The sequence below is a fragment of the Artemia sp. Qi Xiang Cuo genome, chromosome 16 (assembly GCF_049724085.1).
Source record: "Artemia sp. Qi Xiang Cuo chromosome 16, ASM4972408v1, whole genome shotgun sequence".
NCBI lineage: Eukaryota > Metazoa > Arthropoda > Branchiopoda > Anostraca > Artemiidae > Artemia > Artemia sp. Qi Xiang Cuo.
In genome coordinates, this window is record NC_142809.1 from 11,316,266 (window position 1) to 11,332,943 (window position 16,678).

Below are 16,678 nucleotides of genomic sequence, written 5' to 3' on the forward strand. Positions count from 1 at the left end.
GGATTATGATTCCAAGTGGATTGCCTAGTGTATCTTGACTACCTGAGTTAACAAAAGAAGGAATTATTGACTCGTTTATTTATGTGTGATGTCATGCTATTAAAAGATTAACTTGTTCGTATCTGAAATTATGTCTGATATATCGAGCGTGCTCTCGTCTGATGAAAAGCAATATATTTATTCACCTGTTTTAAATTTTGTTCAAGTAAACGTTGAAGCAGGCATTGAGGATGAAATAGTTATAAAACATGCTTCTGACTTTTTCGACATTTCCAGTGTGTGCTGCTAAGAAATCTCTCTATGTCTCTGTTTCTCCATCTGAGTCTTGCCCGAAGCGTACAGGCCAAAAAGTTTTAGTTAACCATCTCAAGAATATTATTGAGATTTTACGAAAAAGTGATACTGACGCATTACAAGCTCCGGTCTACGTGATTCACATCCCTACTGAAGTTCCTGTTATACCAGCAATAGCCTATTCCCGTTTAGCTACTAAAGTAAATTAAATTCAACAAATTCTTGATGTTATAAATGGAAAGTTAACACCTTATGAGCTAAATTTCCCACGAATTGCTCCGGCTAGTGGCGCCCCTGATGGTTTTGCCACAGTTATAATCTCAAATGTGCCTCCAAATGTGAATAATCCAGCTAAACGTTAAGAATTTATTGATAAAATTCATGGGCATGAATCTGTTGTCAATTTACGACCTGTGGGTGATAAACTAGTTGTGAAAATTGATGATCTAGTTGCAAAAGATTTTGCAAATCCGTTTCGTCTGTTCTTAATAATTCGAAGCCTAAATTGATGGAAAAAAATTTCTATGGTCTCCTTAGAAGAATTGAGTATGATTATGATTTATCGAATATATTGGATTGTGATGGAGTCACTGATCCCACTAGAATTAATAATTCTAAGACGGAAATAATTCTAAGATAGAAATAATTCTAAGAAAAGCTCGCTTTTCGGGACAATGCTGCACTTAAATATGCGCTTAGATTTGGTTTGAAAATTTATTATGAATTTCTACGTGTTGTTGAGTTCAAAGCTATTCCTCGCTGCTGCCACAAGTGCCGGTCTCCTGACCACCTTTTAGCTACCTACAAGAGCCCTTTTCTAAAATGTGCGAGATGTTCGGGGTCCTCATGAGTCAACCAAAGACTCGCCTTGCAACCTGCCCCCCAAATGTGCGAATTGTGCTGACGATCATGTATCTTATAGCCTTAAATGTCCTAAGCTTCCTGAAATTGTTGCAAAATCCGATCAGAAAGGAATTTAAAATATACTAGTATATGCCCTTTTAATATTAATGGAACCAAGGGCAAAGATATTTGCATTGACAGTTTGTTGAGCTCTTTTGTTATAGTGTTACTTCAAGAACATTTATTGACCGGTGCCACCGTTAATAATTTTGCGTAGAAGTCCTGATCATATCATACTTACCACAAATGCACGGTATACACGTGGTCGACCCTCAGGAGGTCTGGCGTGTATCATCAAGCGTCAACTCTGCCATTCCTCCGTAAGTGTTATGGTTCTGATAAGCATTATCTCGCGATCAGATTTGGCAATACTGTTCTAATTAACGTTTACCTGCCGCATAATAAGAACAATGTGCTTTCTTTTAATGCATTTACTAAGACCTGTGTCAAGTTGAAGAATTTAATCGATGGGATCTGTGCGAATGGATATGATTGGTTATTAATTGGTGATTTGAATTGTGATATAAATTCGACGTCTCCCCGATCCGAAACCCTCTTAAATAGCCTTTCCCCCGGCTTTCGGATTATAAATCAAGATTTGCCTTATACATATATTCGTAATACTGGTTTTCGCTCTAACCTTGACCATTGTGTCTGCTTAGCCGATGTACCGACATCTAGTGTTCACGTTGACGAAGAAGAGAGGGACTCTGACCACCTACCCTTATCGTTACAAGTTTCCATTTCTGCTAATTTGGTAATTAATTCTCCTCGTGTAAAGTAATTCCAAGTGGTTTAAAAATCTTCATTGGAATAGTTGAAATTGGCCTTTACATCTGGCTACTCAAGCCTCCTTGTTGCACAGTATTAAAGTACCCTATATCCTGTTATGTTACAGTGTTTTTTCATCAAATGCACGAGCCCAACTAAAAACGTATTATTATGGCATTGTAGACTGCATGAAGAAGGCTGAAGAAGTCGCAGTTCCTAGTGAAATGGTTCGTTGCCGTACTCGTAAACCTATGTGGAATATTAACCCTGACTTAAAGAAAATTAAAAATCAAGAAAAATTGTGGCTCCGATCTAGTGGTAATGTTTTTGATATTAAACGGAAAACTAAAATTGCTTTTAAGCGTCGATTACGATCTGTTCGGGAATCTGGTGCCGAATTTCCGAAAAGTTCCAATGAATGGAAGCGTGTTGTTAATTCTTCGAGACTTGATACCGCTGCGATCTTGATATACTTGATATACAGCTGCGATCCTGGATTCAGCGTTATTCAGGTTTATTTTCTGTTGTAAGTTATGCTGTTCACGCTCGGTTTTCAATTCTTTTGTCTCGTTGTTTACCCTCTGAAGTGTCACAACAAAATGTCATTACCGTTTCTGTTGACGCCATCATGGCGTCGATTAAGCGACTGAAATGTCAGTCCTATGATATAGATGGTATTTGTGCTTTTCATTTGAGTCCGCATTCAAAAGAGTTCCTATCTCATTTACAGCTTTTATTTCAAATGTGTCTTTGTAATTCCATTGTTCCTGATAGTTTCCTTGGTGGCACGGTTACCTCGATTTTGAAGCGAGGTAAAGATCCTAATAAGTGTGATTCGTATAGGCCTATAACTGTCGCATGTAATTTTAGTAAGTTATTTGAGCATATTTTATTACATCATGTTATTGATCTAGTTAACTATGATGCAAATCAGTTTGGGTTTAAAAACGAATTGGTTGCCAGCTTGCGCATAGAGCCCTTTCATTTCTTTTAAGAGATGCTAGCGTTAAGGGACAAGCTCTGCATATATGTGCACTTGATGTGTCCAAAGCATTCGACAGTGTTGTTCATTCACAGGCCCTTTACTCTTTATATGAGCTAGGGACAAATGCCTCTATTCTTTTGGTTTTAAGTTTTGGTATCTTAATTCTTTTGTATGATTGAAATCAAATGGTCAGATTTTTGGGAATATACCTGTTCGCTGTGGTGTTGGACAGGGAGGGGTGCTTTCTCCACATATTTTCAGTGCTTGTTTATCTAGTGTTCTTTCGAAGATACCCTCTACTTGTTTTATCGGATTATCGGATGTGTCTTACCTTGGATAAGCCGACGATCTGCTACTTATTAGTCGGTCGAAAGTTGGGTTAGCACAGAGTGTTAATAAAGTCCGGTCTTCTCTTGAAAAAATGGGTTTATCCAAAAATTGTTATCCAAAAAAATTGGTTTATCCAAAAATTGTTATCCAAAAAAATTGGTTTATCCAAAAATTGTTATCCAAAAAAATTGTTTATCCAAAAATTTTTATCCAAAAAAATTGGTTTATCCAAAAATTGTTATCCAAAAAAATTGGTTTATCCAAAAATTGTTATCCAAAAAAATTGTTTATCCAAAAATTGTTATCCAAAAAAATTGGTTTATCCAAAAATTGTTATCCAAAAAAATTGGTTTATCCAAAAATTGTTATCCAAAAAAATTGTTTATCCAAAAATTGGTTATCCAAATGTGAATATTTGTCGTTTAATGATAAGTTGGGTACGGTGGTTTAAATTGCAGTCTTTTTATTATTCCCCGTGTTTCTAGTCTCAGGTGGCTTGGGATTTCGATTTGTGATTCAGTTTCAGCTCTCCGGCGAAAAACTGTATCTGATATTAAAGATAAATTAAAAATGGGCTATGCCAAGATTGTTGCTAATCGCGGTAGTTATAATAGGCGCGGTCTCGCGAAATTTTACTCGACTTTTTGTGATCATGCTATACTTTTTGTGTCGGGACTCTACCCTCTGCTTCGAGAAAGCGATCTGAATCTAATCCGTATTTACTATTTCTGGTATTGCAAGTTCCTTCTTTATTTGCCACGTTCCTACCCTAATAGAAAAATAATTTCTCGGTTTGGTGCTACTGATATTATGCGTATTCTGCACCATCATCAACATGTAATTACTTCTGATGCGCGTTTAAGGCTGGGTCCTTATCATCGCCTCATCCGGTTGTTTAGTGCTGTTTGATATATTTGGTTAATTATTTATTTGTCATTTTTGTAGTGAATTTATTTGCCATTTTTTGTAGTGAATTTTTCTTTCTTGGTTTTCTTTTTTACTCCACTATTTTTGTTCATGTATGTAGGTTATAAATAAAATAAATAAATAATTAATAAAAAATTTTGAAAATCCTTTAGAGGATTTTCTTGCTGCACCTTCAAAAAGGTGCTGCTATCTTGCTTCAAATTTTTGTCTGTTTACAAGCAAAATTGCAGGGAGCGACTGGGGAAGGGCTGGACCGCAAAAGTGCTGAAAAGGGGATGTTAGAAAGCTTACATGGGGATTTGGTTTTGGACCAAAAAGATTGTAAAAACCTGGTCAGCATAAACTTTCGCGTGCTTTTTACATATTCTGAGAGCCTCTTTCCAGACTATAACCCTCCTAGATATCGTTCCTCATTTTTAGTTTTCCTAGTGCAGTTCTCATTAAAAGCTAGAGTGTAGTTTAAAAATCAATTACAGCGAAATGTATGAATTTGTATATTTCTTAAACGTTGTGCATAGTATATTTCTGTGTGTTTAACGTGTATTCTTATATTTCAAGGCGGAAAGCGAGTCAATTCAAGAATACTTGCAAGAATGTGAAAACATTATCAAATTGCATGAACAAATCAGCGAATGTGACAATGTTTTGGAGAATTTAGAAACACTTTTAACGTCCTTCCAAGAAAAACTTGGCTCAATTTCGTCAGAAATTATGAGCATACAAAGACAATCAATTAACATTAGTGTTAAGCTTGGGAATCGCCAAGCTGTAAAAGGCGAACTGACTCAATTCCTTGACGAGCTTCTGGTATCAAAGTCGCTGGTCAAGTAAGTTTTTTCATTTATTTATTCCATATGGAATGAATGTCCATTTTTTCTTCACCAGTATAAATAACAATCAAGCTTGGGAATTGCCAAGCTGTAAAAGGTCAATTGACTCAGTCCATTGACGAGCTTCTGATATCAAAGTCGTTGGTCAAGTAGGTTTTTTCATTTATTTATTCCATGTGGAATGAATGTCCATTTTTTCTTCACCAGTATAAATAACAGTCAAGCTTGGGAATTGCCAAGCTGCAAAAGGTGAATTGACTCAGTTCCTTGACGAGCTTCTGGTATCAAAGTCGCTGGTCAAGTAAGTTTTTTCATTTATTTATTCCATATGGAATGAATGTCCATTTTTTCTTCACCAGTATAAATAACAATCAAGCTTGGGAATTGCCAAGCTGTAAAAGGTGTATTGACTCAATCCATTGACGAGCTTCTGATATCAAAGTCGTTGGTCAAGTAAGTTTTTTCATTTATTTATTCCATGTGGAATGAATGTCCATTTTTTCTTCACCAGTATAAATAACAATCAAGCTTGGGAATTGCCAAGCTGCAAAAGGTGTATTGACTCAATCCATTGACGAGCTTCTGATATCAAAGTCGTTGGTCAAGTAAGTTTTTTCATTTATTTATTCCATGTGGAATGAATGTCCATTTTTTCTTCACCAGTATAAATAACAATCAAGCTTGGGAATTGCCAAGCTGTAAAAGGTGAATTGACTCAGTTCCTTGACGAGCTTCTGATATCAAAGTCGTTGGTCAAGTAAGTTTTTTCATTTATTTATTCCATGTGGAATGAATGTCCATTTTTTCTTCACCAGTATAAATAACAGTCAAGCTTGGGAATTTCCAAGCTGTAAAAGGTGAATTGACTCAGTTCCTTGACGAGCTTCTGATATCAAAGTCGTTGGTCAAGTAAGTTTTTTCATTTATTTATTCCATGTGGAATGAATGTCCATTTTTTTCTTCACCAGTATAAATAACAATCAAACTTGGGAATTGCCAAGCTGTAAAAGGTGAATTGACTCAGTTCCTTGACGAGCTTCTGATGTCAAAGTCGTTGGTCAAGTAAGTTTTTTCACTTATTTATTCCATGTGGAATGAATGTCCATTTTTTCTTCACCAGTATAAATAACACTCAAGCTTGGGAATTGCCAAGCTGTAAAAGGTGAATTGACTCAGTTCCTTGACGAGCTTGTGATATCAAAGTCGTTGGTCAAGTAAGTTTTTTCATTTATTTATTCCATGTGGAATGAATGTCCATTTTTTCTTCACCAGTATAAATAACAATCAAGCTTGGGAATTGCCAAGCTGTAAAAGGTCAATTGACTCAGTTCCTTGACGAGCTTCTGATATCAAAGTCGTTGGTCAAGTAAGCTTTTTCATTTATTTATTCCATGTGGAATGAATGTCAATATTTTCTTCACTAGTATAAACAATAATCGTTCATTGAATTTGAATAGAACCCGTGATTTTTCATAAAGGGTATGGGTGTCATTTAAACCAGTATTCAGGGATGAATTCCCTTCGCCTTTGGTTGCTGTTTCCTCTGTTTGTGTATTAATTAAAAAAAATTTTCAACAAAATAAGTTTTTTAAAAGAATTAAAGAACTCCATTAAACCAAAATGAACGGAAATAGAATCAAATAATGTACCAAGAATACAACTACCACAAATCAGTATCAACAAATAAATGAAACCCAAACAAAAAAAAATCAAAATAAATAAGATCCAAACTCAAAACGAGCAGAAATTAATATTTGTAGTGTACTAAACCCCAATCCTTCTAAAATCCAGAATGTAATTTGTACTTTACTGAAAAAATCTGCATTGTCAGTTTAATATACATATGCTGATATTTATTCCTTAAAATCTTAATTGATTTTTGATTTCTTAAAGTTAGAAAAGTGAAAACATTTAAAAGATTTTTTTTCAGTTTTCTATGAGACACATTTCGGGAAAATACGACGTGTGTGTAGGGAGGAGGGGGTAGCTGCCCTCTGATCACTTTTTTTATCGGAAATGTTTGGGGAAATGATGGGTGAGGGGGGGATTCTCCCTCCGAATACTTTCGACTATTAAAAAGGGCAATAGCCCTTTCAATTTCCAATCGAATAAGCCCTTTTTGAAATTTTTACGACAAAGCTTTCTATAAAACATTATATGCCCCCAGGGTATAACTAACAACCTTTCACCTCAGGGCTTTGGAGGGAGTGGTATCCTCAAATACCTCATTCCCAGAATTTTTAACAGCTTTGAGCAAAATCGCTATCTCAAAAATTGCATTGGAGGTATTTAGGGTAGTGTTGGATGGGAGAGGTGGGCAAGTTGACCACCAGTCCCATCCGACTATTAAAAAGGGCATTAGCCCTCTCAATTTCCAATTGATTTAGCCCCTTTTGATGTTTCTACAACAACGCTATCTATAAAACCTTAAATGCCCCCCAGGGCATAACCGACAATCATTACCCCGGTGGCTTTGGGGGGTATGTCATCCTCAAATACATAATTTCCAGAACTTTCAACTACGTTGAACAAAATGGCTATCTCAAAACTTCTATTGGATGTGCTTGGGAAAATGGTGAGCGTGAGAGCAGGGTTAGTTGCCCTTCAATCTTTTTTTACTATTAAAAATGGCACTAGCCGTTTCAATTTCCAACTGAATGAGCCCTTTTTGAAGTTTCTACGACAACGCTTTCTATAAAGACCTCATATGCCCCCAGGGCATAACTTACAACCCTTGACCTGAGAGCAGTGGGGGGGGGGGGTGTCATCCTCAAAGACCTAATTTCCAAAACTTTCAACTACGTTCAACAAAATAGCTATCTAAAAATTTTGATTGAATGTGTTTGGGAAAAAGTGGGCGTGAGAGGGCGGTTAGTTGCCCTCCTATCACTTTCGACTATTAAAAAGGATACTAGCCTGTTGAATTTTTCAATCAAATAAGCCCTTTTTTAAGTTTCTAAGACAAAGCTTTCAATAAAAACCTTATATGCCTGAAGTGCATAACTTTTAACCCTTGCCCTGAGGGCTGTGGGGGGGAGGGCGAGTTGTCATCCTCAAAGACCTAATTTATAGAACTTTCTACTGCGTTGAACAAAATGGCTATCTTAAAATTTTGATTGGATGTGTTTGGGGAAATGGTGGGCGTGAGAGGGGGGTTATTTACCCTCCTATCACTTTCGACTATTAGAAAGGGCACTAGCCCTTTGAATTTCCAATCGAATGAACCCTTTTTTAAGCTTCTACGACTAAGCTTTCAATAAAAACCTTAAAATGCCCAAAGGGCATAACTTTTAACCCTTGTCGTGAAGACTGTGGGGGGAGTGTCCTGCTCAAAGACTTAATTTCCAGAACTTTCAACTGCATTGAACAAAATGGCTATCTCAAAATTTTGATTGGATGTGTTTGGGTAAATGGTGGGCTTAGAAGGGGTGTTAGTTGTCTTCCAACCACCTTCGACTATTTGAAAGGGTACTAGCCATTTCAATTTTCAATCGAATGAGCCCTTTTTGAAGATTCTATGACAACGCTTTCTATAAAGACCTCATATGCCCCCAGGGCATAACTTACAACCCTTGACCTGAGAGCAGTGGGGGGGGGTGTCATCCTCAAAGACCTAATTTCCAAAACTTTCAACTGTATTGAACAAAATGGCTATCACAAAATTTTGATTGGATGTGTTTTGGGAAAAGGTGGGCGTGAGAGGGGGGTTAGTTACCCTCCAATTTTCGATTAGAAAGGAGGGGAGGGGGTTTCCCAAGGAGGGGAGGGGAATTCCTGGGCATTATTTGAAAAACGATCTGAAATTATATATATTAAAAAAAAACAAGTTTTTTCAACTGAAAGTAAGGAGCAACATTCAAACTTAAAACGAACAGAAATTATTCCGTTTATGAGAGGGCTGCTTCCTCCTCAATACCTCGCTCTTCACGCTAAACCTTTTTAGTGCTTTAAAAAGTCTTCTTATTCTAATTAATTTGCCCTTATGTTTCAGGAGTTGCTCTTAAAGAGCTGGGACAAATAGTCAAACTTTACCATAAAGAGCGAGGCATTGGGGAGGGAGCAGCCCCCTTCAGAAACAAAATAAGTTCTGTTCGTTTAAGTTTGAATGTTGCTCCTTACTTTCAGTTGAAAAAACTTGTTTTTTTTAATATATATAATTTCAGATCGTTTTTCAAATAATGCCCAGGAATTCCCCCTCCCCTCCTTGGGAAACCCCCTACGAAACATTCCTCCATGGAAATCTCCTCCTGCGTAAAATTCCCCTCCCCTCATAAAATTCCCCCATACAATTTCACCCTTGCTGAAAATTCCCCAAGGGAAATTTCTTGCCGACATAAAGGGCTGAAAATTTTTCCATGGCCTACTTTCTTTTGAAATTGACTGTATTTTTATTTAATCTCTTTTCATTACTCAAATCATGCTGGAACCCCCCCCCCTCTGTGGAAAATTTTTAACGAGAATCTCCTTCCCCCAAATGGATATTTTTTTCTCGGAAAAACTCTCACCAGATAATTTCTCCCGAAAAAAAAATCGCTGAAAATTTCTCCCGGACAATTCCCCTGGAACATCTCCACGTGTAAAATTGGGTCGCCAAATAGAAACTAAGACATTTAAAAATAATTTTGTATATGAATTCTTGCAAACATCCCCGTGTAAAATTTCATTTAGAAAATTTCCTTTTCACGGAAAATTCTTCCCGTAAAAATCCCCCCCCCCCGAAAAAAACGCCAGTATGCTTCCCATACACAAATGCTTTATGAAAAAACAATGGACAAATTTCATAACTTACAGCATTTTCGCCAGGGGCTATAGGGCTCATGTCATCCCCAGAGGTATAGTTATTGGACCTTTCAACTATGCTAAAAAAATGACAATCTCGAAATGAAAAGAAAATAAATTTTAATGTGTTTTTAATCTAATCAATTCACAATTATTAAGACTCTCAGGAATGAATATTAGCGTATATTTCAAACTGTAAATCCACATTCATTTGTCTTTTGTTTTTTTTTAGTAATTTTGGTTATGATCGTGATTTTTTTTTCTTTTTCGACATTATGAAAAATAAAAACACACAGCTCGAAATAAGGATTGTTTTCAATGAAGTGCAAATTATGATGCGGTCTTTAGAATCCAAGGGGGGTTTCATCTTCACTCCTCTTAGTTTCTGCTCGTTTTGAGTTTGACTTGGTTATTTACTGTAAATTCTGTTCGTTTTGGTTTTCATTTATTTATTCATGGTGATTAATGTTAGTTTTATGCTCGAACAGTTATTTGACTTTATCTCTGCCATCTTTGATATAATGTAGCTCTTTACTTTTTTTTGAAAAAAACTTCTTTTGTGAATTTTTTTTTTAAAATTAATATTTATAAATATCTAAATTTTGCATAGTGCATGTTGTGATTTGGTTTTGCAATCATTGCTATTTCTATGAATTTTTCAGATTCGGTCAGATTTGGAAATACTATGGGATAGTATGGGATAGCCCCCACCATGCCAAATAATGGGTTTCGCCCTTAACTCAACGTCTTTATGCTAAATACATACTTTGTATATGTATGACTTGAGAATAAGGGTCGTTAGATTAATTTTTTTTATACAATACATTAGCGTTTGCCTAGCTATGGCTTAGGTTTTTGGTTTATTCTAGCTAATCAGTTCAATATTATGCTTTTTTTTTGTATATATTAATAAAATTTAAAAATTAAAAGAATTAATAATTATAGTTTTGTTTTTATGGCTTCTATTTTTGACATTTTTATAAAATATTAAATAAATAATTTGATTTTTATTACCTTATTAATCTTGTATTTAGATTTTTTTTTTCTTTTAAACATATAATAATCTATTTCCTAGATATGTATTCTGCGTGTTTTTGATGCTATGTAATCCTTTATGTTTTATTTAACTTCCATCTAAAATTAATAGTGAAATAAAATTAAAAAAGATAAAAAAAATATTTGTTTGGTTAAGGTTCATAGTTTTTTTTTTATTATTTGTTGTTCCTTTGTTTATAGTTAATTATTAGTTAGTAGATGAGTTGTATGTACCCAGCCAGTCTGAAGTGCTTTTTTTATGATTATTTGTTGCTCCTTTGTTTATAGTTAATTAAAAGTTAGTAGGTGAGTTGTATGTACACGCCCAGTCGCAAGTGCTTTTTTGTATTATTCTTGGGGCAGGTATTGGAATATTAGTTAAATGTATTTTTGATGTTAAATAAAATGAACTGAACTGATAACGATAAACCTAATGTCTGATTACTGGTTTTACTGATACCAAACTAATTCTCTCAATATATATATATATAAAGGGTCTAAGCATGGATGTTGCTCATACCCTCCTTTCAAGAATAATATCCTTTTGTAAGCAATGGGATAGAGTTTATACACTTGGGTTAGATTTTGCGGCGGCGTATGATTCAATTATCCATTCTTGGGCTATGACTGCGCTTCTGAAGAATAATGTCCCACTACCAGTAGTTTTGGTTTTAAAAAAGTGGTGTGGCTCCTCTCGTATTCGTATTAAGTGGAAGAATCAGTTTAGTGATTATAATGTTAAGTTATGTAGGGGGCTGAGATAAGGAAGCATTATGACTCCTTGGGTTTTCAATATTACTGTTTTGGGGCTAATTGATCAAATTCATTTGACTTTTATTTATGGTAAAGGTTATGTTCTGTTGTGAATTGCTTATGCAGATGACTTGCTCCTTTTGTGTCGATCGCTCCTGTCATTTCAATAAAATGTAGATTTTTTAGCAAATGTTTTTAGTGAGTATGGACTTCGTTTTGCCCTGAAAAGTGTCAGTTTTTAATTCTTGGTCCTAAGGCTAGTTATCTCGTTAATTCAGAAATTTCTTTTCGTATTTATGATAGTATTTTAAAACCTATGGAATCTTTTTTATACCTTTGTGTGCCTTATGGACCAACTTTAGCTCTATGCCGCGCTTCTATGTCTAAAGCAGTTAAAAGTAGAATAGCGTCTAGTTTCAGGGCAGTAATTTGTCTTCGTGATCTTCTTTCTCGGAAATCACTGGCTCAGGTATATAATACAGTCGCTTTGCCTCAAATTTTAGTTTTTTCATAGCTTCTCCCGTTTTTTAGAATTATTAATATTTCGCATGTAAAAACCACAATTTTTAATTTTTCTAATTTCCTTTGCCGCTTTTCTAAATATGAATAAAATACTTTTTTAATGAATGCATATAAAATAAAAAACCCTGTTGATGTTTTGGAGAAAAAGCAAAAGAATTTTTTATCCATATTAAATGTTTTTTCTCATAATTTATATAGAGCTGCGCACGAAGCTTAATTTATTTTATTTGATTTAATTTTTGAATGAAGTGTTAATTTATTATCTATTGAATGAAGTGTTAATTTGTGTGGTAATTTTGATTGAAGGCCTCTGCGTATTTGTTGTTATATAGTTTAAAATAATTTTATGGCCTGTTGATTAGCGGTTATTATTTTTATTTATTTCTTTTTTACTCTTCGTATTCGGAGGAAATAAAAAGTTTGAATTGAATTGAATTGAATATATATATATATGTGTGTATATATTTTCTGTTCTATTTATTCCACGATCATGACGGGTCACAAACTCTAATGAGTAGCCAGTAAGCAAAACACGGTCTTGGCAGACATTACAGGTTTCAGTTATGCATGCAACACCGATATTATTATCTCGCATGTGACTGTCCAGAATATCAATTTTGTTCTCAAGCGACTGGGCATTGCAATGTATGATGTTAGGAAACTGTGGAAAATCTTGGTAGCTAACTTCAGAGTAGGAGGAGTGGGGTTTGGGTCACTTTGGTTAGGAAAGCAGGATAGATCAGGATGTAACGTTATATCTTCCTGTAAGTTAATTCTTATGAGAGAGCAGTGTTTCACAAAAGGCGGGGGTTCAGGTCTACGTCTGCTAGTATGCACGGGAATCCTACAGTTATGGGCAAGTCATTGTTGACTGTTGCTGTTAAGTGGTTGACTTGACTCAATTAAGCTCTGAGGCCTATGTTGGCTTAAAACACTCTCAAATTGAATTTCTGCTTCTGAAACTATGGTCTCGCCGAAGTGGGTTTTTGCCAAATTCTTCAGAATAATGCATTCAACTGATTGGGTAACTCTAATTGAGAGATAAGCATCGAGGTAACTGTAAAGCTGGCTAATTTAAAGTATACGGTTGATTCATCTTCCAAAGCATGTGGAGTTACTGTGTGAAATCTTTGGGGAGTGTAAAAGGGGGTTCTTCAGGGTTTTTTTTTTGGGGGGGGGGCACTTGGTATCAAGGGGAATCATGGATTAGTTTTTTCTCGGATGAGATTATTCTGAAAATTTTCAACACTAGGGGAAGCATTGGGAACTGTTGGTGTCCTCGGGGCTGCTGATGGTCTGGGGGCTGCTGGTGGCCTGGGGCCTGTTGGTGGTTCAGAGGCTGTTGGTGTCCTGGGGCCTGTTGGGGGACGGGGGACCATTGGTGTCCTTGGGACTTGCATTGCTACAAAAGGGCTTAGAAGTTGTTGTTCTTTTGTCATTCTTAGTATCTCTGCCCTTTGTTTATATTTGGGGCGGTTTCCTTTATCTAGGGACTGGTGTTTGCCCTTACAATTTGTACATATTGGGTCAAATTGACAGTTTGACTCATTATGGTCCTTGCCTAGGCAAATCTTACAAATGTTGGAATCCTCTCTGCAGTATTTATCTGTGCGCCCAACTCTTAGACATTTAGTACACTGTAATGGCTTTTCTTTGTATGGCTTGAAAGATTTTTGTTGGCCAAAGAGGAACACTTTTTGAATATTAAATTGTCCTTGAAGCTCAAACAACACTGTTGTAAAGTTTGAGGTTTCAGTGGTTTCGCGACCAAGGGTATGGACACTAGAGACCGGAATACATTCACCTTTTTCGTTCATCATTGCTTCCATCAGGTCTGAGTTTAGAAACGATTTAGGGACATCGTAGAGCACTATCTTTGTTTCTATGGGGTTTGGAGACCACAGACGGGCTGTCACAACAATATTTTCAACACTTTTCAGCTCCATTACCTTTTTCACTGATGTGGAATCGTTCAAAAGGATATCTAGGGATCCTGATCTGTTTATATTCATATTAAAGTTGCAACGAATGGTCTTGAAAAGGGAAACTCGCAACTTTGGTAGATAACAGCTGTTAAACAAGCGATTATCAGATTGGGGAACTAGTTGAATAATTACCGGGGAATCGGCTGGATTTCTTAAAGAGTTGTTCGGGGTATCGGTTTGATGTATTATTGCTGAATCTGGTGGACTTTTTGTTCTCTGTCTTCTACGCTTGGCTGAGTTTACTATCTTAAAGCCTTCTTCGTCATTTCCAGCGTCAGCTGTTGAGGGTGATGGGCATTGGGTGGTATCCATGTTTAGGGTATGAATACCCTTCAGAGAGGTCACTGGTACAGACACAGTTGTAGGGGGGGTCTAGCAAGGGCTTTTGAAGATGGTTGAAATGGTGACTCCCTCATATCTCTATCAGGAGGTTGTTTTGGAGGCTCCTTTTTTCCAAACATTTGAACTATTCAAACTCACAAATTCGAACATTAATTTGAATTTGTTTCTCAATAAATTCAAAATAATAAACAATAACGAGAAAAGTACCAGTAATCTGGTTTAGTGTTTACTTTTCAGTTGCCAAGAAATTTAAATATTCACTATTTTAACAAAGTTGAATAGGTCAACTTAAGTCAAAATATCCACAAGTCTTATCAAAAACATGAATTATTCACGTTTTGTTCACAGGTTAGGTTGCGAAATTGTTGGTATCCAGATTATAAATAATTCACAGGAGAAGTGTCTTCACTGAACTAACAATCAAGACTCAACTTCTTCCTCAACTTCTTCCGTGACTTCTTCCTTTTCTAAACGGAAAAATGTCCTCAAAGGCCGCTTTTTGGAACTTTTGGAACACATTTTGGAACTTTAAAAATCATCCACAAGACTTTAACGGCAATGCTGATGACCATAACGGCTGAATACTTCCAGTGCTGCTACGAACTTTTGAAACAACGTCTTCATCGGTGCCTAGCTGCCCAAAGGAACTACTTTGAAAGGAATATCATTGATGTTTGAAAGAAATAAACGCTTTGTTAAGTAAAAAATCAGTCTCTTTCTCATATATATATATATATATATATATATATATATATATATATATATATATATATATATATATATATATATATATATATATATATATATATATATATATATATATATATATATATATATATATATATATATATATATATATATATATATATATATATATATATATATATATATATATATATATTTATATATATATATATATGTATATATATATATATATATATATATATATATATATATATATATATATATATATATATATATATATATATATTAAGGAATATACATTCACACATATATGAATGTATATTCCTTATTATTTTTATATAAAAAAAATCTTGTAAATTTTTTTAATGTTTTTTCTGCCTTTGTTTTCCTAGAGTTTAATTTTGCTCTTTTTTTTCAAGTGTATTGGTTTTCTTCCATTTTTTTTATACCCGGAAGGCAGTGGGGTCATGACAATCATCTCATAGTGTATTTTAAAAATTAGAGTGGAATCAGTGGATTTCCGTATTTATTTTCATTTTTATAATGTTTAATGAGAATAGTCTAACGTGCTTTTTTAATATCACAATTGCATGGAGCACCTGAATCCCTTTTCCCCTCCTCTATTCCCCACGTTGTAATATCCTTTAATAGTGTCCATCAATTTCTTTTAGCTATATATGTGAAGCTCCAGCTACTAAGCCTGAATTTATTGAAAGCTTGAAGATACTGGATAGCAAAATAGCTTTCGCAAAAGAACAGAAATTTCGAGAGTCTACGGCCTTTAAAGACGTTCAGGATGTGCTGAATATGCTGAAAGCTAAGGCACTGACGAAAATACGTGAATATCTCCTTCAAAAAATACAGCAGTTTAAGAAGCCAATGACGAATTACCAGATTCCTCAGAATGAGCTGCTAAAACAAAAGTAAGTGTAGGCTACTTTTATTTTGAATGTTCTTTTGTCGGACAGAAAGTTCACTTTTATGCCCTGTGCAAGTTAGTTTGGACATTTTAATCTATGCTATTTGATTTGGCTTTGTTTTTTAATCCCTGATGTCAATGAGTTTGGAGGGCTCTCTATAATTTTGGTCCAAATGATCCCGACTTTCAGCACGAGTACGGACTGCGAGAGAACGGCCTATCGATCCTTTTGGCTTTAAGAGTTTTAAGCAAGAGGTGTCAGAAAAGTCACCACGGGGATAACTGGCTATTTGATTTGGCTTTGTTTTTTAATTTCTGATATCAATGAGTTTGGAGGGCTCTCTGTAATTATGGTACAAATGATCCCGACTTTCAGCACGAGTACGGACTGCGAAAGCAAGGCCTATCGATCCTTTTGGCTTTAAGAGTATTAAGCAAGAGGTGTCTGAAAAGTCACCACAGGGATAACTGGCTAAAAGAGCAGGGATAGATGGCTAAAAAGCTGTTGATAAAAGATAGATGATTGAAAAAGCTGGAAATAAACTGCTTGAATGACAGAATAAAAGCAAGAAGCAATTATCCTTAATGTCTTGGAAAG

The 16,678-nt window shown here is 35.3% G+C and overlaps 1 protein-coding gene across 1 annotated transcript in view; it reads left to right on the forward strand.

Moving 5' to 3' along the window:
* Vps52 (vacuolar protein sorting 52) overlaps positions 1–16,678 on the forward strand; it is a 143,389-nt gene that overhangs the window by 26,440 nt on the left and 100,271 nt on the right. Inside the window, exons 3-4 of the mRNA XM_089102821.1 lie at positions 4,769–5,037; positions 15,833–16,084. Of these exons, the coding sequence (XP_088958947.1) occupies positions 4,769–5,037; positions 15,833–16,084 (521 nt within the window). The remainder of the gene's footprint in view (positions 1–4,768; positions 5,038–15,832; positions 16,085–16,678) is intronic.